The sequence below is a fragment of the Pteropus medius genome, unplaced genomic scaffold (genome assembly GCF_902729225.1).
Source record: "Pteropus medius unplaced genomic scaffold, Ma_sr-lr_union100, whole genome shotgun sequence".
In the NCBI taxonomy this organism is placed as follows: domain Eukaryota; kingdom Metazoa; phylum Chordata; class Mammalia; order Chiroptera; family Pteropodidae; genus Pteropus; species Pteropus medius.
This window is the reverse complement of record NW_024350927.1, coordinates 7,431,070-7,452,946: the sequence shown is the minus strand read 5'-3', so window position 1 is coordinate 7,452,946 and position 21,877 is coordinate 7,431,070. Positions and strand designations below refer to the sequence as shown.

Below are 21,877 nucleotides of genomic sequence, written 5' to 3'. Positions count from 1 at the left end.
AGTTGCGGATCTCCTAGTTCCTTTGGAAAATTGCTTGAGATGTTAATTTTTTGTGTGTCCTTTCTAGCAGTGCGTTACAGGCAACGGTGGGAAGAAGAACTGTGGTTTTACTGCCAGCGACCTGTCCGCAGCGTCACTTCACAAGGAGGCTCCGTGCAGATCGGGCTCTGCAGCAGCAGGTAACTGGACCGACACAGATCCTTCCAGCTCCGTCGCCAGGAGGTCCCTGCGTGGTGGGCTGTCGGGTTTAGCACTGGCGTGGAAGTAAAGTGTGTGTTTCCTTTTTCTTTTTGTAAGCGTTATTGGGCTGTATTTACATATGATAAATATATCAAATTTAGATGCACAAAACCAGAATTCTGACAGATGTATACATTAGTCCAACCACCTCCACAATCACTGTATAGAACATCTCTGTCACCGGAAAAGTTCTGTGATCCTTTGCAGGCAGTGCCCTGCCCTGAGCCTCTAGCTTCTGGCAGTCACTAATTGGCTTTCCATCACTTTAGTTTTTTCTATGAGTTCCTATAAATTGAACAGTCCCGCATGCAGTCTTTCGCGTCGGGATTCTTTCAGAGAGCATGGTGCTATTGAGAGTCATTTGTGTTGTGTTTGCAGTTTGTTCCTTTTTATTACTAAGTGGAATCGCATTGTATGGATATCCATTCGCCAGGTGATGGTTATTGGGTCTCCAGTTTGGAGCTATTATGAATAATGTTGCTGTGAACATTTGAGTCTGAATGAAATTGCTAGGTCATGTGTATAGTATGCCAAACTGTTTTCCCAAGTGGCTATAACATTTTGTATTCCTGCCAGCAACGTAGGAGAGCCCCAATTTGCCACACATCCTGGCCACACTGGGCATCATTGTCCACCATTTAAATTTTAGCTATTCTATTGGGTATGTAGTGATGTCTCATTGTGGTTTTTATTTGCATTTACCTATTGATTAACGGTGTTTGTATTTTAATATACCTTTTTGCCATCATATGTGTTTAAGTCTCTTGCCCATTATTTTTAGGGGGGAAGGAGTGGCCTGTTAGTTTCTTATCAAGTTTAAGAGTTTTGTATGTATTGTGGATAAAAGTCCTTTATCAAATACTTGTTTTGCAAAATTTTCCTCCCTGTGTGTGGCTTGCCTTTTCATTTTATTATTCTTTATCTTCATTTTGAAGAGCAAAATGTTTTTTTAATTTTGTTGAAGTTCAGTTGATCAATTTTTTTTTCTTTTAGTAGGTCATGTTCGTGTATTCTTTTTAAGAAACCGTTGCCTAACTAGAACTCCCTAAGAAGTCTCCCGTCTTGGAAGTTTTATAGGTTTAGCTTTTATAATTAGGTGTGTAATCCATTTTCAGTTAATTTTTATGTATGGTGTGAGGTGAGGGTCTATAAACGTTCCTTGTATATGGATATCTAATTGTTCGTGCCCCATTTATTGAAAAGATTCATCTTTCCCCCCCCGAATTGCCTTTGTTGAAAACAGCATTAGTCACATATGTCCGGGTCTGTTTCTGGACGCCCTTCTTTCCTGCTCACGGCCACCATTCGGGTGATCCCCCACTCTGGAGTGACGTGGCTTCCAAGTAAGTTTCAGCTCTAGTGGGTCAAAGTCCTCTGACTTCATTCTTCTTTTCAAAATAATTTTGGATATCGTAGGTCCTTTTTATATAAAACATAGAATCAGGTTATTAGTTCTAGAAAAAAGCCTCCCAGGATTTCAGCTGAATATCATGTTGAATCTATAGGCCAGTTTGGGAAGAATTGTCACACTAACAGTATTGAGTCTTCTAATTCAGGGGTCCCCAATCCCCGGGGCTGCAGACTGGTACCAATCTGTGGCCTGTTAGGAACTGGGCTGCACGGCAGGAGGTGAGCGGCAAGCGAGCGAAGCTTCATCTGTATTTGCAGCCGCTCCCCAGCGCCAGCATCACCGCCTCAGCTCCGCCTCAGATCATCGGGCATTAGATTCTCGTAGAAGCACCAGTCCCTGGTGCCAGAAAGATTGGGGACCGCTGTAATTCACAAGCATGATGTGTTTCTCTTTTCATGTAGGTCTTTAACTTTTCTCAGCCATGTCTTGTAGTTTTCAGTGTACAGGTGTTATACATATTTTGCTAAATTTACCCCTAAGGATTTCACATTTTTGATGCTGTAGTGACATTTTAAAGTTTCAATTTCCAGTTGTTCATTGTTAGCATATAGAAAGCCAATCAAATGTCGTATTTTGAACTTAGTATTCTGAAGTCTTGCAAAATTCACTTATAAGTTTTGGTAGCACGCTTGTAGGTTCTATATTTTAGGACTTTTCTACATAGACAATTTTGCCGTCTGCAAATATGATTGTATTTCTTCCTTTCTGACCTGTATACCTTTATTTATTTGTCTTGCCTTATTGGACTGGCTAAGACCCCAGTGCAGTGTTGAATAGAATTAGAGAGAGAGACATTCCTGCTCTGTTCACAGTCTTGGAGGGAAAGCAGTCAAATTTTCACAATTAAGTATGATGTGAAATATGGTTTTCCATAAATGTTCTTTATCAATAAGATTAAGGAATTTCCTTTCTACTGTTAATTTGCCAAGATGCTTTCTCGAGATAATCATATGGTTTTCTCCCTTATTTTATTAATATGGTGAATTACATTAATTAATTTTCAAATATTAAATTAACCTGTACTTGGTCATGCTATTTTATCCTTTTACTGTATTGCTGGATTCTGTATCCTAATATTTTGTTAGGGATCATTGCAACTATTCTGAGAAATGTTGCTCTATTGTTTTTTTTCTTGTAATGTGTTTATCTGCTTTTGGTATCGGTAATGCTGGCCCGAAAAATGAGTTGGGAATGGTTCCCTCCCCTCTGTCTTTGTGCCAAATCGCTGTTACTGGCGTCTTCCTTGCGTGCTTGGTAGAATTCACCAGTGAAGCCATTTGGGCCTGAGGTTTTGTTTGTGAGAAGGTTCTTTTTAACAACAAATCTATTTTCTTTAATAGACAGGACCTACCGGTTATCTGTTTCTTTTTGAGTGATCTTTAGTAAGTTGTACTTTGCAAGGAGTTTGTCCATTTCATCGAGTTGTTGAATTTATTGTCATAAAGTTATTTATATTATTCTCTTATTCTTTTAATGTCTGTAGAATCTATAGTAATCTTATCAAGAATTTTTTCCTGATTATTCTGGCTGTATGTTTACCAATTTTATTAACTTTTCAAAGAAGCAATTTTTTGTTTCATTGGGCTTTTTTCCCCTTTTGTTTTTTGATTTTGTATTTTATTAATTTCTACTCTAATCTTTATGATTTCCTTTCTTTTTACTTCGGATTTTATTTGTTCTTTTTCTGATCTCTTAAGGTGGAAGCTTAGACCATTGGTTTGAGATCTTTTTTTTTTTCTTAATATAAACATTTAATACTTTTCATCTCCCTCTAAGCACTGCTGTAGTTTCATCCCTCAAATTTTGATATGGCTGTTTTTATTTTCATTCAGTCTAAAATACTTTCTAATTTTTCTGTGAGTTCTTCTTTGACCATAGGTTATTAGAAATGTATTTAATTTTCTAATGTTTGCAATTTTTTCCAGATTTTTATTGGTTTCTAATTTAATTGCAGTCAAAAAATATTATTTGTTTGTTTTTAATTTACTGAGGCTTGTTTAATGGTCTAGAATTTGGTCTCTCTTAATAAACGCTTCTCATGCACTTGAAAAGAACGTGTGTTCTCTAGTTGTTGAGTGGTGTCTTCTGTAAATTAGAGCGAGTTGGCTAATATTGTTGGTCCCACCTTTTACCTCCTGATTTTCTATCCACCAGTTTTATCAGTTATTAAGACTGTTAAATATAGGCTGTTAAATTGTCCAAATCTAATCGAGACGCCGTCTCTTTTTTCTTGCAGTCTAGTCAGTTTTGTTTCATGTATTGTGAAGCTCATTTATTAGGCACACACAGATTTAGACTGTTGTGTCCTCTTGATGAACTGATCCCTTTATTGTGAAACACGCCTTGTTCTGAAGTCGACTTTGATACCAGTGTGTCCACACCAGCTTTATTTTGATTAGTGCTTTCACGGCGTATTTTTCCATCTTTTTGCTTTTAACTGATGTGTATCTTTATATTTAAGCTTGATTTTTGGTAGCCACCACGTAGTCGGGTGTTGCTTTTTTATCCACGTGGCAGCCTCTGCCTTTCAACTGGAGCACTGAGACCGTTTATATTTAATGCGAGGGTCACGGTTGAGTAACGTTCCATCTCGCTACTCGTTTTACCTTCGTCTCCTCCGCTCTTTGCCCCTTTCTCGTCCTCCCCTCCTCCTCCTGGGTCAGTGGTGTACTTTTAATGATTCTGTTTTCTCTCCATTGTTGGCTTCTTAGCTATACCTCTCTTTTTCCATTTTTTCTTTTTTTTAAGTCATTGCTCCAAGATTTACAAGTGCATCTTTTACTTATCATAGTCTACTTTCAGGTATTACACGTATCACTTTGTGTCTAAGAATCTTAAAACAGAGTACTTCCATTTTCCCTTGTCTTTGGAGCTATTTTTATCATACATTTTACTTCTACACGTATTACGAACCCACAATAAAATTGTTACTGTTTTTGCTTTAAATCGTCCATTACCTTTTAAAGCGATTGTTTAATGAGGAAAAATGTTTTTTAGATTTAACCATATACTTACTTTATTAAAAAATTAGAGAGGAGCTTTGGTTTGCTTCGTTTTAATCGTTCCAGTGTTGATGCGAGGGATTGGAAGGTTCAGATGCAGGGCCGGAAGGGACTACTGCACGAGGCTGCAGTGCAGCCAGAGGGGCGGGGCCTCGCGGGAGGCCGGCCGGCTTCTTTTATAACAGGAGGAGGAGAGGAGAGTGCAGATCGGAGTACGTTTATGTTTGGTGTCGGGATCATGAATTTCCTTTCCAATGGCTTCTGCTTGCCTTTTTTTTTTTTTTTTTTTAAGTAGGTGAAAGTGAAAGAGGAAACAGAAGTGGAAGTCGTCGTTGCTGGGAATGGATGGACGCTCTGGCCCGAGGACTGTAGCGGGGTGGCCGGGCGCTCTGATGATCCTTTAGGCGATGATGACTTTCTCGTAGAACCATTGTGCCCTGTTCTATGTGACTTTCTCCACGTCTTTGGTTTTGTGGGTTTCGATGAGAACAGACTTGATCATTGGCTTTATTGGAGTTGACACTTTGGTGGGCGTGAAAAGTCAGAGGGGGAAAGTCTGAGGTGTTGGAGGGAATGTCACTGAATGGTGGACTCCGAGCTCTAAGCCGAGTGCTGAGACACTGTTCCAGACTCAGGACCGAGCAGTCGAGTGAGCAGATGAGAAGGCGAAGCTGAGATGTTGGTGGCTCAGGAGACGGAGCCTCCACGGGGCAGTTCTGAGAGAGAAGGAGCAGGTCTGGCCTTGAGTGCGTAGCTCAGGAGGACTGAGAAAGAGACCTTGGGCAGATCAAGGACCTGGAAGGCCGAGCTTCCTGGGATGGCGGCTGGGCTGGCCAGCGAAGACTGTCAGCTGCCCAAGTCTGTGAAGAAGGAGGGCCAGTTTGGCAAATCAGTCTCTGACAGGTGTTTTCTCATGTGTTACTGTTGTTGATTTTTGATAGGAAGCAGTGACAGCAGTGTATACTTTACTAGCAGTGATGATTCTCCTGACATCCCCCCAAACGGGCAGCCGTCTCGAGATGCCCTGGAAACAGCAGCGTTTCCCATGTCAGCTGAAGAGTCCATCTGGACAATGATAAAACAAACACCTGAGTGCATTCTGATGACGTATCAGGTACCCGAGAGGTAAGAAAGCCCTTGAGAAGACGCACTTTTATATGAGGTTTTTAGTGGTTTGAATGTGGTTTCGAATAGAGTGATTTTTCAAGGTTTTTTACACATACCCTTAGAGAAACGTATTTTCAAATGCATTTATTTGAAGTGAGGTGGCACGTAATGTCCCGAAACAGCAGCTCCGTCTGCTGCGTCACGAGCGTGTGACGAAGGCGGCGGGCCTCGGCGCCTCTGTGGGCTCTGGGTTCCTCCTCCCTTCTCGAGGAGAACTAAGGCATCGTGTCTCCTTTCACCTCGTTAAAATGCTGTGCAGATGTCTTCCACCAAGAAAAAGAGGTCTAGCTTCCCAGCCTGACAAAGAAATGATTCCGTTACTTTGAATGTGCACATCATGTGTTAATGAGAGAGAGAAAGCACATTACAGAACAGAAAGATGGCTGTTCTTGGACAACACGAGGAGAACCCAGGACCGTCAGGGTTTCGCTGCTTGTTTCCAGGGTTAAAGAAATTGTCCTGAGAGAAGACCTGGGCAAACTGGACAGCATGAGGCAGCAGCAGCCGCAGTTTTCCCCTGGACAGAGAGCGGAGCTGGCCGCGGAGCATCCTTGGCTGCAGAGCCAGACAATCCCTCCGGAAATAGACACCCAGGTAAGCGCCATGATGGTGGCCACCGCCTGGGTGGACACCAGCGGTGTCCTAGACCCGTGGAGCACATCGCGTGGTCCCACTGGAAATTTTAATCCTCCAAGCTGTCCTGCAGCAGGCCTTGTCATGCCTGCTGGACCGATAAACAGTTACTGAATGATGTGCGTAAGGTTTCATAGTTCGCAGGGTTTTGAATACAGAGTCTTTTTGACTCTAGGTGCTTTTCTTCCTCCACCAGTTGGAATATTATGGGGCGAGGAGGAGTAAGGACACCTGCTCTGATGTGTCGATTGGCTGGGGAGGAGAGGTAGAAGAGATTGGCATTTCAGATATGCACGCATGTTTGAAAAGATTCACACCTGAGGTGGTATTCGCCCCTGGCAGGAATCTCCGTGGGACCTGAGTGGTCTCTGCTGTTACGAGGTCTTCACAGTGAGATCATAGCGAACAGCCTGACAGTGAGGCTTTAAGTTACAGTGGTCCCAGCAGTTGGTTCTATAGTGATGGTTGTGACTACACTGTGGCAGGTGATGTGTGAATTGAAAAATTATAACTAGAGAATAAAGTGAGGTATCTAAAAAAGTGTGTTTTAAGACTTAGGGAGTAAAGAAGTCATCGGAGTCCTTCCCACCCGCGTTTTTAAAGAGAAGTGAGTACCTGCTGTTTAGGAATGGCTGGATATGGCCTCACCGAAAAGCAGGAGCTGGGCTGGTTACTATAGGTGTCTTTGTTTTTTAAATATTGTTCTTCTGGTTTTTGAGTGGAAGGGCATATGAAGAATGAGCCTCAAAACAATTTAAACCAAAACGCTGAACAATCGCTGCTATTTACCTTCTAATAATAAGAAACGAGCCAGAATGGGTATTCTTAGACATGAATGGGGAGGGGGTTAGACGTAGGTTGCTTGGCCAGCATTTTAACGATTTTAAAACTCTTCAGATGACATCACATCAAATAACCTGCCTGCTCTTGTTCTTTCTTGCAGGGCTGTGTCACTTGCAAACAGGAGGATTCCACTGGCGAGGCTGCGGACCTCTATGGTCAGGTCCCAGCAGGGGACAGCAGCTGAGTGGCTGCACAGACTCGTCAGCGCACCTTCTTGGGGACAGGGGCCAGCTGCACAACCGAGCCTCTCTCCACATGACTCCCTAAACTCTGACTCTTACATGACTGTGAAGTTATCGTTGAATGTTAAGGTTTTTCCTTCTTGACTTTTTAATAGACATCATTTTTCTGAAGCAGACGTTGTATATGGAAAATTTTACTTCTCCTTGTTTCCGATGTATTAAAACTATCAATAGGCTCTTTTTATAGTTTAACTGTCTTCTAAAGAGATCGGATGGCCTTTAAAAGGTACGTGTGCAGCAAAACTTTATTTCAAGGGTCCCGCCCAAAACAAATTATAATAGAAATAGCGGTGGAATGAGCCCCAAAGCTTAGCCTGCTTAATTTTGTTCCATTTTACTTAAGTCATTGTCCCCCGTGAGAGTGCGTGAGGGGATCCCGCCTACAGGCCGTGTACTTTCCATGGTGGTTTCCATACATTTCAGATGAGTCTTTGCACAGCTGACGCTTCCCGTCCATAGTGAAGATCAGGCATCCAGGTCCCTGGCAACGCGGTACAAGTCACGTTAGTGTTTACCGCGGCTGACGAACGCTGCCCACTGGCCTTCTGGCAACCCTCGTTGCGAGGCCTGCGTTCTGACCTGCATTCTCGTAGATGCCTTTCCTTTTCGTTTTCCACCTTCCACTGAAGTTGACTCTTGTCTTCAAAATCGATCCTCTTACCATGAGCTTGCTCCTCGGAGAGTTTAAATTAGCTTTTGCAGGTGTAATTTTAAAGCAAAAGATCTCCTAACTCAACCAATGTTATTTCCCTTTTTAATGTTTTTGTTTTTAAAATAATGATTGTGAAAAGTTTCAGAAGTTTTGTAAAAATTAATATTGTTTTTATATGTCTGTGCTTAAATGTGTTTGAACCGAGACTGACAATTAATTCTTTCCAACCAATTTATGCAAAAAAGGTCTGCATCCCCACCGGAGGGCTGACTGGCACTGCCTTAGTTCCCCCTTCTACCGAGGTGAGTGTTGGGAACGGGCCACGCAGTGGGAAAAGGGCCAGTGGGAGCCCAGTCGTCCTGGGTGGGGCGGGGGACACAGCGCCTGGTCTGTGCCCTCTGCACCGGCAGTGGGTGGTCTCCCTGCTCGGTGAGCTCCGGGGCTGTAGAGAAGATGTAGGACGAGCCAGGAGACCACAGCGAAGGCTTCGGGACCCCTGGACCTTCACGTAGCACGCAGCGAGCTAACTTATTTTCTTTTGTTGTTTCTTGTTTCTTTGTGTCATTCCAGGAAAACACTCCTTTCTCCTTTGAAGTTTTATAGCTTTTTATAAAGTGCATTCTGGTGGTAATTCGGAGAATCGGCCTTTTTACCAGGATGACTACTGGACCCTGATTCTCAATCCCAATGGCTTAGACTTTTCTTTGAAAAGTCATGGTTTCCTGGAAGGTAATTCTATCTTAAGACGTCAGAACCATCTTCAGATGCTGCCTATGACATTTCTTGGGATTTTCTAATACTCAGCAGTTCCGTGCAAATATTCCTGTTTTATGGGTAGAGAACTCTTATATCCTGCTCTCATAGTCTTAATTGTTAAATGATTTCTAAAGCCTTCGTGTTGGCCAAGGTGTGTAGTACTTTTGCCTTTGGTGAAGAAAATCAAATTAAAAAAAAGAAGCATCCCGGATATTGCCCGTCAGTCTAACCATCGTGACCCTCCGTGGTAACAAGGTTGTGGGTTTGAGTAAATGCGCAGTGACATGTGGCTGTCGGGATCGTTCTGCGTCTGAGCGCACATGTTGCAGACCTGATGTCCTCTAATGACGTGCGCCCCCCTTTCCCGTCCTTTCTGGACATTTCTCTACATTCGCTTACTCTTTGCCTTGGTACACATCGTGTGGAGCATACACCACACTAGGCTTGATTTGAAACTGGTGCTTGTTGTAGGCAGATCTCTGAAGCCACGTGTAGCTCTCGGACTTGGGCGATGGGGGAGTCGGTGCATTTAGAGACCGGACCATGATGACCATGATGCTCCCGCTGCCGGCGGCGGGGGGAGCGGGCTCAGCGGTGACGCTGTCGCCCCCCACGGGGGCTCTCCCAGCTGTGTACTTTGCTGTTCAGGTTTATCAACTTTTTGTATTAATGACTGCCGAAATGGTAATAAAAATGTATGTTATAGGCTTCGATGTTTACATAAATGTTACCCAAAAGTCCGTATTGTCTTGAATAAGAGGTCAGGATTTATGAAAAACAGTGCATTTTGCAATTGAGTGTGAAACTTCATTATGATTCACAAGGTAAATTTAATCCAAATGGACATTCTGTGTCAACCGAATTTATAATTAGCTGTGTGAATTTGCTTGTTTTTAATGGTTATTAATATTTTCATTGGGTATCTTTTTTAAGTAAAACAATAAACTGTGTACATTGAAAACTTGAATATTTCTTGTGCTGTGTCCACACACCTTTGTCCTGAATGTGCATTTCAAGTCACTTAGAAATGTTTGTTCAGGCATGCAGAAGGCACCCGGGGCCAGCGTGGCTCTGCTCGGTGGCACTGGGTGTTTGCGCGTCAGCCACGTCTGCTCTGTGCGGGAGGAACAGCGTCTTCCTGCTCGTGATCTGTCGAAGCCTCACTTCGATGCCGAAAGAGGTAGTAGGTCCTGACTGCACGTTTCTAATGTTAATTTTATAATGCCTACTTTATAAAATCTGGTCGTCAAAGTTATTCTTTCGTATTCTACAGTGAACCTGTGTTTCTCACAGTCTATGTCGCTGGCAGCAACGGAATCTCAAACTTAAAATATGAAATAAGACCCTGAACCCACCCGGACTGCTTAAATGCTACACCTGAAACTCACCTGCGCCTTTCTGTAGCAAAACGGTGTCAGCAATGGCGAGAAGAAGGAGCTCAGTGTCCTTGAGTGTTTGCTGCTCAGGCAAGGACCGTCCCAAGGGCTGCCCACGACTGTCTCACTCAGCCTCACAGCCCCCCATGAAGTAAGCCTCGCTGCCCTCATTTGTTAGGGAAAGACACTGAGGTGGCTTGGTGAGGACTCCCAGTGGGCGCTGTGGGGCCGGGCCCGGGGCCTGGTGTCTGACCTGAGCCCCACATGGGCGGTGACAGCTGAACGTCACTGAAACGTGGAGGGATCTTAGTGTTATGTGCCCCGGATTCCACCTGCTACTCTCCGGCCTTGTAAACCCACGGTAGTTGCGTGGCGCCACGTCCCGGTTAGCGACCCAGGGCAGTTTCATTTCAGCCGTGGGCGATGCCCTGGTGTTCCCGCAGCGCTCACGTGTCTTCTCCTGCAGGTGACCTCGGTGAGTTCAGCGAGGCCAGCGAAGGCTCTGTGGGACCCCCACTCCTGAAGACACCCAGTGCGTGTTGACAGGATGGCTGTCTCCTGTGGCAGGTGGGCGTGGCCCAACCCTTCCATCCGTCTCTCCCGGTCTGGGTGCTTCGGCGGCAGGGTGGCGGGGATGCTCAGGGCCGTCGTTGGAAGCTGGCTGTCCCCGAGGCGGGTTCTTGGAACGGACAGTGTGTGCGCTGTGCCCATCCGAGCCGGCTACCCTGGCATAGACGTGCGAAGGCTGCCAGGGAATGTGGTGCTCGTAGGTGCTTGTTAAACGTTAACCCGGCTTTTCTTCCATTTTGCAATTAAATCCCAGCTCAGCTTTCTACTCTGCAAGAAGCAGGCTACGAAGGTGAAGGCGCTTCTCCAGCTCGAGCGAGCCGTGACCCGCGAGCGCACAGGTGTGAGACGGAGCAGGTCTCGGAGTGCAGAGGTGCAGGTTGCCGAGCGTCCAGCCCCATGGCACGCTTGGGGACAGGGGCTCTGCGCAGGGCTCTGGGCACGGGGCTTGGGGACGGGCTCTGCGCGGGGCTGTGGGCATGGGGCTTGGGGACGGGCTCTGCGCGGGGCTGTGGGCACGGGGCTTGGGGACAGGGGCTCTGCGCGCCGCCAGACCCGAGAGTGCAGACAGCTCCCAGCCCTCACCCTTCGGCAGCCTCCACTTAGAGTGCTTTCCAAACTGAGATACTGATTTTTTTAAAGTAAAAAAATGTTGTCATTTTTGAGGGTCGAGAGGATATCGTAGCTAAGATAATAGAGTTAATGAAATGGTTTAACAAAATTTTATGACTTTTTCTGAGCATTTACTTTGTTTATTAGCTTTACTTTTAATTTTTCAGAATTTTTTAAGGATAAATTGATGGAAAGAAGAATTATAGATTTTTAGGGTGTGTTTATAAGTAAAATAGCCACTCATGATATTTGCGAAACATAGATTTATTTTCCAAACAATGAACAGAGTATAATTCGTCTGTTATACTCAGATGAATTTCAGATCAAGCATTTTTATTCTTAATTTTCTAAGATGGTGGTTTTGAGTCGATCAATAGATGTTCATTGTACTTCAGACACAGTATTTCCAGAAGCATTCGGAGGGAGAGCTGCGTTTCTTATGTTTCCTCATTCTGGCCAGAATACGACTCAGTAAAATGTCGGGATCTTGTCCAGAGAAAGCCTGAAACGGAAACAATCCAAACAAGAAAACGGGTTATCAGTGAATTCAGAGTCCTGCGCGAAGACCTTTCCTCCGTTCTGTGGGATGAGGGTGTGACGGGAGCCTGTGAGTGGGCTCGGGGGCCGGGGCCCAGCCCATGGGCCAGCCCGCCTGGCTCTGCGGTGGCCGGCCGTTCTCAGCCCGCACCGACCTGTTTCTGCTTAATCTGTCAGTAACGTGTTCTGTACCTTTATTATCTTCTGTGTAAAATAGGTCTTTTGTCTGCCTTGAAATTAACTCTCGAAGCGTGGACCTTTGGGTTTTCTTATGGGGAGGGGGTTTATTCTAGAATTTTGTGAACAAATTCTAGTCACCTTTGTGATTTTAGTTTTTAACCATAATCCTTCTACACAGAAGAATATAAACATCTGAATGACACCTTTTAGTTAGTCACACATGGAAGCCACGCCGTCCCTTCTGGGTGGTTCATCCACGTGGGACCCCGGACAGTGTAGCTTGCCTCCAGGAGGGCTGTTTCCAGAGTCTTTTACAGGGATAATAATGGGAACTACTCCAAAAAAGATGTCTCTGCTCAAAGTGTTTGGGAAACGCCTAGGTAAAGTTAAATAAGCTTACCTCGTGATTTCCTGGAGGCGGTAAAGAATCGCCAGGACAGGGAGAGGCTTGGATGGCGCCCCCTGCAGGCCAGCTCGTGTGCCCCAGACCCGTGGGACCCCTGTGCCCCAGACCCTCTTGGAAATGCTAATTTAGAGTCGGGGTGGGGGGGCACAATGGTGGTCAAATACAGATTTTTAACATTAGGGCCCCCATCAATTGTGCATCTTTTCCAGCCATGCGATGTCACTCGTCACTCCGTCGCTCTTTCCACTGCTCCCGAGGGACCCTGCTCTGCTCGCCACCGCACGTGCGCAGCCTCTGCTTTGGGCACGCCGGTCGTCCACTGAGATGTCACGCTGCAGGCTTGTCAAACGTGCGGGTGCACACCGTCACCTGCGGCCTCGTTAAGCTGCAGGTTTTGATTGGGTGCTGAGGGTGGAGTCTAGACTCAGCATTTGTCACGGGCTTACAGGGGACACCAGTGCTGCTGGTGCACAGACCACACGAGAAGGTGGCGGGTGAGACAGCACGGTGGATGACAGACGCGAGCGGGGGCCTCATGCACTTTCAATAATAATTGCTCCCAAACGGGTACTGGATAAGGTGTTCTCATATGAATCAAAATTGGGAAAAATTAATACTCTGAAATAATACTGGCCAGTGATTTTAAGGTGTGATTTCTACCAAGAACGCTTGTCTAGTTCATGAATTTAGGGTCGTCTAACGTCAGGACGTTAACCTTTTTTAACCTAGTTCTCGTAAATTTAGTCACTTACCTTTCTCATACTTCCTCTTGTGTTAAAAACATTCACACTGGGATCTGGAAAACAGCATTTTGAAACTTTTCGTCATCAGAGCAATCGTTTCTATGTTATGCTTTTTAAAAACACACAGAATAGAATACTACTGAATCAAGTCTGGTTTCTGGCCTTCCTGTTTTCACACCGAAGGCAGCAAGGCAGGCGCCTCGTTCGTCCTCACCTGCGGGATTCACAGAGGCCCCTGCGTTTTCCTCCACGAGGCAGAATTCAGTAGTTTATCACTGATATTTTATAACAAATGAACTTTCTATTAAACGGTGTCTATGAAAGGCTCTGTTTTTTCCCCCGAACGTCCTGAGCATTCATATCAGTGCCTAGAGGAAGTAACGGAAGAAATACAGGCATGCCCTGTTTTGTGGCACTTTGCTTTATTGCATTTCACAGATACGGTGTTTTTTACTAATTGAGGGTTTGTGGCGACCCTCATCGAGCAAGTCCGTGGGCACCATTTTTCCAACAGCATTTACTCACTTCGTGTCTCTGTCACATTTTGGTGATTCTCACGGTATTTCAAACTTTTTCATTGTTCGTCACGGTGATCTGTGATCAGCGATCTTTGACGTTACCATTGTAATTGTTTTGGGGCTCCACGAACCACTCCCATATGAGACGGCGAATGTAATTGATAAATGTGTGTTCCATCGACTGTTCCACCGACCAGCCGGTCCCTTGTCACTTTCCCTCTTCTCGAACCTCCCTATTCCCTGAGGTACGACCATGTTGAAATTAGTCCAATTACTAACCCTACAGTGGCCTCTAAGAGTTCAAGTGCAAGAAAAAGTCATATGTCTCCTACTTTAAATCAAAAGCTAGAAACGATTAAGCTTGGTTAGGAAGGCATTTTGAAAGATGAGGTAGGCCGAAAGCTAGGCCTCTTGTGCCGGTTAGCCAAGTCGTGAGTGCAAAGGGAACGTTCCTGAAAGAAATTACAAGTGCTACTCCAGTGAACACACGAGTGATAAGAAGGTAAAACATCCTCGCTGCTGATGTATCAGGAGAAAGTTTTAGTGGTCTGGACAGAAGACCAAACCAGCCACACATTCCCTTAAGCCAAAGCCCAGAGCAAGGCCCTGACTCCCCGGTCCCGTGAAGGCTGAGAGAGGTGAGGAAGCTGCAGAAGGAGAGTTGGAAGCGAGCAGAGGTCTCGGTTCTTGAGGTCTAAGGGAGAAAGCCGTCTCCATAACATAAAGTGCAAGGTGAAGCAGTAAGTGCTAGTATAGAAGCTACAGCAAGTTACCCAGAACAGAAGATTGAGCTACAATCGTTAATGAAGGTGGCTGTACTTAACGACAGATTTCAGTGTGGACACAGCAGCCTTATGATGGAGGAAGATGCCACCTAGGACTTTTCATAGCTGAGAGGAGAAGTCAACACCCGACTCCAAAGCGTCAAAGGCCAGGCTGACTCTTGTTAGGGGCCAACATAGCTGGTGACTTTAAGCTAAAGCCAGCGCTCATTTCCATTCCGGAACCCCAGGCCCCTAAGAGCTATGCTCTGCTCTACTCAGGCTCCACACTGGGACAACAAAGCCTGGATGACAGCACATCTGTTTACAGCATGGTTTACTGAGTATGTTAAGCCCACGGTGAGACCTACTGCTCAGAAAAACAGATTCCTTTCAAAATATCACTGTTTATCGACAAGATGGCTGGTCACACAAGAGCTCTGACGAGATGGACACGAGATGAATGCTCTCACACCTGCGAACACAGCACCCATTCTGCAGCCCACTGGTGAAGGAATAACTTGGACTTTCAAGTCTGAGTATATAAGAAATACACTTTGTAAGAAAGGCTGTAGCTGCCACAGATAATGATGGACCTGGGCAAAGCTGATTGAAAACCTTCTGGAAAGGATTCACCGTTCCAGATGCCTTTAAAAACATCTGTGATTCCTGGGATGAGGTCAGATATCAACATTAACAGGAGTTTGGAGGAAGTCGAGTCCAGTCCTCGTGGAGGACTGAGGGATTCGAGACCACAGTTGGGGATGGAACTGCGGATGTGGGGGAAACAGCACGAGAACTAGAAGCGGAAGCGGAGCCTGGAGAGGTGGCTGAGCTGCCGGCTCGGGGGGAGCTGTAGCAGGTGAGGAGCCGCTGCCGATGCACGAGCACAGCGGTTTCTTGGGACAGAACCTACGCCTGGTGAAGACGACGTGAATATTGTCGAAATGACGGCAAAAGATTTAGAATATGATATAAACTTAGCTGATAAAACAGCATCAGGGTTTGAGAGGATTGACTCCTGCTTTCCAAGAATTCCTGTTGTGGGTAAAAAGCTGTCAAACAGCACGTCATGCAGCAGAGAAATTATTCGTGAAAGGAAGAATCCACTGATGAGGTGCGTGTCCCGGTCATCTTATTTTTAAAAATTGCCACCGCCCCCCGAACCTTCAGCAACCACCACCCTGGCCAGACCCTCCTCCAGGAAAAAAGGTTATGACTCTGAAGCCTCAGGTGATGGTTAGCGATTTTTAGCAATAAAACATTTTTTTGGTTAAGGTATGTACATTGTTTTTCGACAATGCTATTGCACACTTAAGAAAATATGCATCGTGTAAATGTAACTCTTACATGCACTGGGAAACCAAAAAAATGGCTTTATTGCATAACTTCCTTTATTGTGTTATTTGCTTTATTGAGGGGCTCTGGGACCAAACCCCCAGTATCTCCCAGTCTGCCCATTGTAAAAGCTGCCATTTTATCAATCGCTTTGTGTGTGGCTGTGCTGACCACTTTTCCTGCGTTTTCTCGTTGACTCTTTACCATAAACCTATGAGGTGGGTGTTTTTCTCTTTCCCGTTTTCTGATTAAGAAACTGAGGTACAGAAAGATTAAGTGATTTGCTTAAGATTTTAGTAAGTGAGAAACCAGCATTTAAAATTGACCTTACTACACACTGGGATAAAACCCTCCCTGCCCCCCCCCCAAAAAAAAAGTCCATACAGAGAAAGGATGCTTGCAAGGAGTTGCTGAGAGGAAAAAAAAAAGAGATATTGCAGAGAGAGTCTTTATGCCAGGGAGGGAGAGTGGAGGGTAATTAATTCACTTCTCTGACAGCTCAGCTTTGTGTTCCCAAATCGGGCTTCACCTCCTCTGATCAATGAGAATACACATTTCAGTAGCAATCAAATCAGACAGCCTCTCACCACGAGGCCCCCGTTACCTGCTTCGCTGAGACCATTGCCTCTCACTGCGCCCAGCAGCCCCGGCAGCCTCTGCAGAAGGGACATGCTCTCCAGTTCGCCCGAGGCTGACCTTGAATCCTCACCGGGGGCTGCACGGAGTGGTGGTAGATGTTAGTGACTGTTCGCCCTTCAATGAGTTACTTCTGTTCTCTGGCAGGTACCAAGGACAAGGAGATAATACTAGAAAAACTTCAGATGCCAGGTCTGTGACTGTGGTATTTTAGCAGAGAAGCGGAAATGCTACAGTCCAGTTCGCAAGCCAGAAAATCAAGAGGAGGGGGTCAAATTCTGACTCCTTACTGCCTGCGCGACCTGCCACGCTCGGCTGCCGTGAGTGAGAGGGCGGAGCTGAGCCGGGGCCAGTGCTAGGTGTTTGCACGTAAAAGTGATTCTTCCTCATTTCTATCTCCTGCCACCCGTTGCCTTTTGGTTTTAGATATTTGGGTAATGGGAGAGGAAAAATAAAAGAGTGGTTTTCTAAAAGATAAGATTATAGGTTTCCTATGAAGCAAATGAGGTGGCATCAACTCTTTCTGGCCTTCAAGATTTAGATACAATTATTAGAAAAGAGTAATCTTTAGTCTTTAAAGAACCTGATGGTGACATTTCCAATGTGAAACGTGGTCAGCTGAAGGCATGTAGAGCATGTGGCACGTGTGTGCAAGGCGTGTAGAAAATGCAGGTAAGGCACGGGGAAGGTGCGCGTTAGCTGCAGGGAATATGTGTGGAGGGTGTGGGAAGGCACGTGTAAGACGCGGAAGGTGCGTGGAAGATGCGGGAAGGTGCGTGTATGGTGCGCTACGCAGAGACTTGGCGCCGGGACCACCATCGGCCAGGTGCCGCGTGACACCAGCGTGCCTCAGGCTTAAAACACTTAGCTGCAGCCTTGATTGGCAGACGGTGACCAAACCATTATAAAGGCATCTGAGCACATTCACGTTTCTGAAGAACATCAATGATGTTTTGGCCACATGTAAGTATTTAGGTTGTGAAAGATCATGTCTGGAGAGACAAGCGAGAACAAAATCCGGGCCAAAACTCGAAGGAAAGCTGCCACCTGTTTAGAATTCGAGTGAGACGCTACTCAATTCATCTTAAGTTTTCAAAAATCATAATGATATGCAAATTTTTGAAGACAGTAATATCTGAATATTTATTCTTGATTTGATCTTGTGCTTTTCTCTGGTCTTTTTTAAATAGCAGAGATTCGATAAAGTTAATGCCTATTTTTAACCATCAAGTGACTGCCATTTATGAGCTCAATGGCCCTAGAAGTTGCCTGGCAGTGCACGAGTGACTCAGGGCTTGACAGTTATCAGAAAACTGCTGGGAGAGTAACACATAAAGTCAGTGGCTTAGGAGAGTTTTTTCTCTATTTAAAGAACAATGTCTAAAAGCACCCCAAGTTAAAGGCAGGATAAAACCTAGTTAAAATGTTTGGGGAACCTACTACCTAAGCACCAACCTTTTTCTATTTCTTAACTGAGAGGTAATAGCAAAATAAGTATCTGCTTGACTGATGCATTCTTTTTAAATTCAAATTAGACTTGACTTGAATGAAACAAGAGGAAAAGAGAAATGAACTTGGAAACCTGTGATGTCCCCAGCTCCACCTGGTCACTTTTTTATTTTTTAGTAAACATTTTTTGTCTCATACAACATGTCAGATGATTACTTTTTAACTTAAAAGAATAGAGGACAAAATTAAAATATTTTTACCCTACAATCCAAACAACCAAATTCTACATTCGATCGGTTTAAAATAAAAACTGAAAGTAACGAAGTCTTAAACTTAGTGCAAATTTAAAATTGGAGGTGAAAAAAGGGCTGACCAAAACCAACAGTTTGAATAATAGACGTGACAGGAAATAAACAATGCTACCACCCTTTACCCCCAGCGATTTAAAAGGAAAAAACTGTCCATTACTGAATCTGAGGTGTGCTATGGAGTCCTCGAGTATTCTCATAGCTGAGACCATTCATTTAAGCCTCCTTTAAGCAAGAATTCTCATTCTTATTTCTAACATTGCATTTTAGACTCTTGCTTGAAGACTCTCTCAAGAATAACAGGGAAGAAAATTCTTACCTGAGAGCTGCAAGGGCTGCTCCCTGGAGTCAAGGACAGGGAGAGAGAAGAGAGGGCTCAAACATCCTATGAAAAGCAGGCAGCAGGAAGCCAGCTTGTACATGACTGGCAAGAGACAGAAGTCCTCCTCCTCGGCTTCTCTTGTCCAGAACTTGCAATTTGCTCTTTCTCATTCTGTGATCAGTGACTATATATATTATCCTATGATCTCATACCACCCCCTCTAAAATAAAAAAAATCAAATGTATTGGCTATAGAGGCTAAAAGGCAATCACTTTGCATTGATGTAATTTTTCAAGGTAACGACTCATAGACAATAAATTTACTGTCTTGTTGCCTCGTGTACAAAGTAGGTATTATATAATGAACAGCTAAGTTTATAAATCTGGCAAAAGAAGTGACTTGGAGCAATAAATCATGAGTTAAAGAAAGGGTCGGACATGGAGTGGCCAAGGCGGAGACGTGGATTTATGAGCCCTAGCAGAAGTGACCCAGAGCGTGACACTAAACATGTCGGTCTCTCTTTTAATCTTCCATGAGTGAATAGAAGAATCATCATGTTGTGTTCGGGGCTGCCATGCTCAAAGAACGATGGTGTGCGAATTAAAACTTAAAAACGTTTATTTCAAAATGGTGAAAGTGCATTAAAACGCACAGCAACCCTTCAGGCTCAAGGCGAGTTCCATACATACACTTGGCCTCATGAAAAACGACACGTTCCTGAGTCTTTAGAAAAGGAAAATGACTTTCCTGAAAGTTGGGTGTTATTCATCAAGGAGAAATGAACAGCAAGCCTGAAAGCCTTAGCAATGAGTATTTCCGGAATTTCGCTCCCAGTGTGCCCGGCCGGGTGCAGGCCTGGCTGTGGCCGTAGCCTCCTCCCGAATGTCCTCCAGGCTGCCTTCTGCATCGCCAGCCTCATGTCAACACAGCACCCGGATGCTCAGCGCAGAAGGCAGATCGTATCAGTTCTTCGCTCTGAACCCTGAGTTGACCTGAACATAAAAATTAAAACTACAGAATTACTATTAAAAAAAAAAAGACCAGCCACTACTCTGAGAAATATTCATAAAACATATGCCTGATGAAAAACAACTCCAGAATTTAAAAAAAAAAAAAATTCAATAAGCCAACGACCCAATTAAAAAAAATAAGCAAGAACTTTGACCAGGTACTTCACAAAAGAAGGCATGCGAGTAGCTGGTAAGGACATGAAAAAATGCTCCACATCATTCAGAGAAATGCAAATTAAGATCACAGCGAGCTGCTACTGCGCCTACCATGCCAGGCTGCAAAGAACACCGACGATGCCACGTGCGGACGGAGGTGCCAGGCGCCCGGACCCGAGAGTGGGCGGGAACGTTGCACCGTCTAACTTCCCTGGAAAAGTTTGAAGCCTTCTTATAAAGGTAAACGCACTAAACTGCGCAGCCCAGAGTCCGTCTTGTAGGTATATACCCATGAAATGCAAACATACATTCAACAAACACTTGTTCACAAACGTTCATAACAAGCCTCTGGGAAGGGGGCCCAAATGAAGGGGGACGCGATGCCCCAGGAGGGTCCCATGGAGGATCGAGAGAGGGTGGCCGAGAGACGGCAGGCCCGTGAGTCTCACAGGCTGGGCACTTGTCCAGCACGTGCCCTGGGGTGGGCAGCGCAGCGTCGTCGTCCCTGGACAGGGCTGTGTCAGGGCAGCTACTTATGAGAGAGAGGCCTGCGGCCCCAGCAGACATCCCAAATGGAGTACAAAACGGCAAGAGCCAAAATATACTTGTACCCAGTAAGCCTGCTTTCAGAAATGTCCCCTGGGGAAATAATACAACAGAAGCAAAGCATCTCCTGGAGGCACCAACATCTGCAGCCTTATCTACAGTGGCAAAGACATCATCAGAGGCTGGCAACTCAAACACAAAGAGGAATCAAGAGGTGATCGTGAAAATGAGAGGCAGGCTTGGCGGGTGACAGTGGTGGGGCTGCAGCAAAGTGGAGAGCGCACGAGGTCTCTGTGGGAAGACTGCAGCTCCTCGTCACCAAGCGAGGATGTTAGAAGTCTGAACTTTAAGGGTCGCCCATGATTTCACAACTAATTCAAAGTAAAAAAAAGCAACAACTACAGCACAGTACTGTGTATTTCAAACAAGACACATCCACAAACCATGATTCAAGCTACAAGCACCCCATTTTGGCTTAAATCGGTGTATAAGTTAGTAGATGATAGAGCTTATCAGCATGTAATTTTAGTAATCACGAAAATGCTAACTAAAAGAAGGTGGCTATGTGAACAAGAACTGGTATGTAATACCACAAATTCAGAATGTGTTAGGGTAAAGGGATTTTTTTCCTTGTCTTAAAATGCTATTTTGCATATGTATATACAGACTTCTGTCCTCTGGACGAGGCTGTCTGCCAAGCTTTGTCATTCGCTGGTGACTCAGGGGTACTTCTGACAGTTATTAGTGATGATTTTACAGCATGGCCTAATTAAGTTACTACTAAAGGCTTAAGCTTTAGAAAGAAAATTAGTTTCCTTCCTTCAACAGACTGTCAATGACAATGTCACCTTGTCCCAGAAAGGTACCGAGTGTGTCGTCAGCCGACCCTCACGGTCCTTGTGTTAAATGGCTTTGCGTTTACATCAGAGCGACCACCTTCCCCAGGAGCTGGGACCCCTTTAATCAGCTGCACGTTACCTTTAAACCGGTAGGTACTTTCCGTGCGTGTGATGGGGAAGCAAACAGTTAACAGGACGAACCGGGTGACTCGTGCTGTGGAGCACCAGCGTCCATTGGATGAGTGTCTAAGTCACAACCTCCTCTTAGTCTGTTTTGACATTGATCTAAGTTCACCCTCTCTGCTGCCATCCTTACCCTTTTATCACGTGGACGTAACTTTTACGTTTACTGTTCATACTGGCCGTCCTGGGTTGTAAGGCTCCAAGAGGAGGAATTGATAGAAAGCGACTCTGCCAAGAGCTTAAAGTCTGTCCGGTACTTTCTTAGTGATGAAAAATCTCCCAGTTCGGGATGATCTATCAGGAACGTGCAACCCCGCGACCGTTGCGATGCTTATGCCATTTTTTGAGGCAGACCTGGGTCCACGGAAGTTCGGAATTCGGCACAGTTCACATTCAGTCGACAATGAGGCTGTTATGGGGTCCACTTTTATTTCTGTTAATGTA

General features: G+C 45.0%; 2 protein-coding genes across 8 annotated transcripts in view; one reads left to right on the top strand and one right to left on the bottom strand.

Moving 5' to 3' along the window:
• The window catches only part of PER3 (period circadian regulator 3), a 42,396-nt gene extending 32,483 nt beyond the window's left edge, over positions 1–9,913 (top strand). For 5 of the 7 annotated variants that reach the window (XR_005648551.1, XR_005648549.1, XR_005648547.1 and 2 more), the window contains 6 exons: positions 68–179; positions 5,595–5,778; positions 6,264–6,414; positions 7,397–7,764; positions 8,436–8,492; positions 8,761–9,913. Coding sequence is in view for 1 of the 7 variants with exons in the window: in XM_039842300.1 (XP_039698234.1) it covers positions 68–179; positions 5,595–5,778; positions 6,264–6,414; positions 7,397–7,480 (531 nt within the window). In the remaining 6 variants the exon portion in view is untranslated. Of the gene's footprint in view, positions 1–67; positions 180–5,594; positions 5,779–6,263; positions 6,415–7,396; positions 8,494–8,760 lie in introns of those variants that run through there. The other 2 variants (XR_005648550.1, XM_039842300.1) reach the window with 2 other exon arrangements.
• A 1,910-nt stretch (positions 9,914–11,823) lies between these two features.
• On the bottom strand, positions 11,824–19,116 carry UTS2 (urotensin 2). Its single transcript, XM_039842301.1, has 4 exons — positions 18,697–19,116; positions 16,589–16,699; positions 13,377–13,420; positions 11,824–12,003 (listed from the first exon to the last, which is right to left on the bottom strand). Exons 1-4 carry the CDS (start codon positions 18,797–18,799, stop codon positions 11,893–11,895), a joined length of 369 nt encoding a protein of 122 aa, XP_039698235.1. The 5' UTR covers positions 18,800–19,116; the 3' UTR covers positions 11,824–11,892.
• Positions 19,117–21,877: the final 2,761 nt, after the last annotated feature.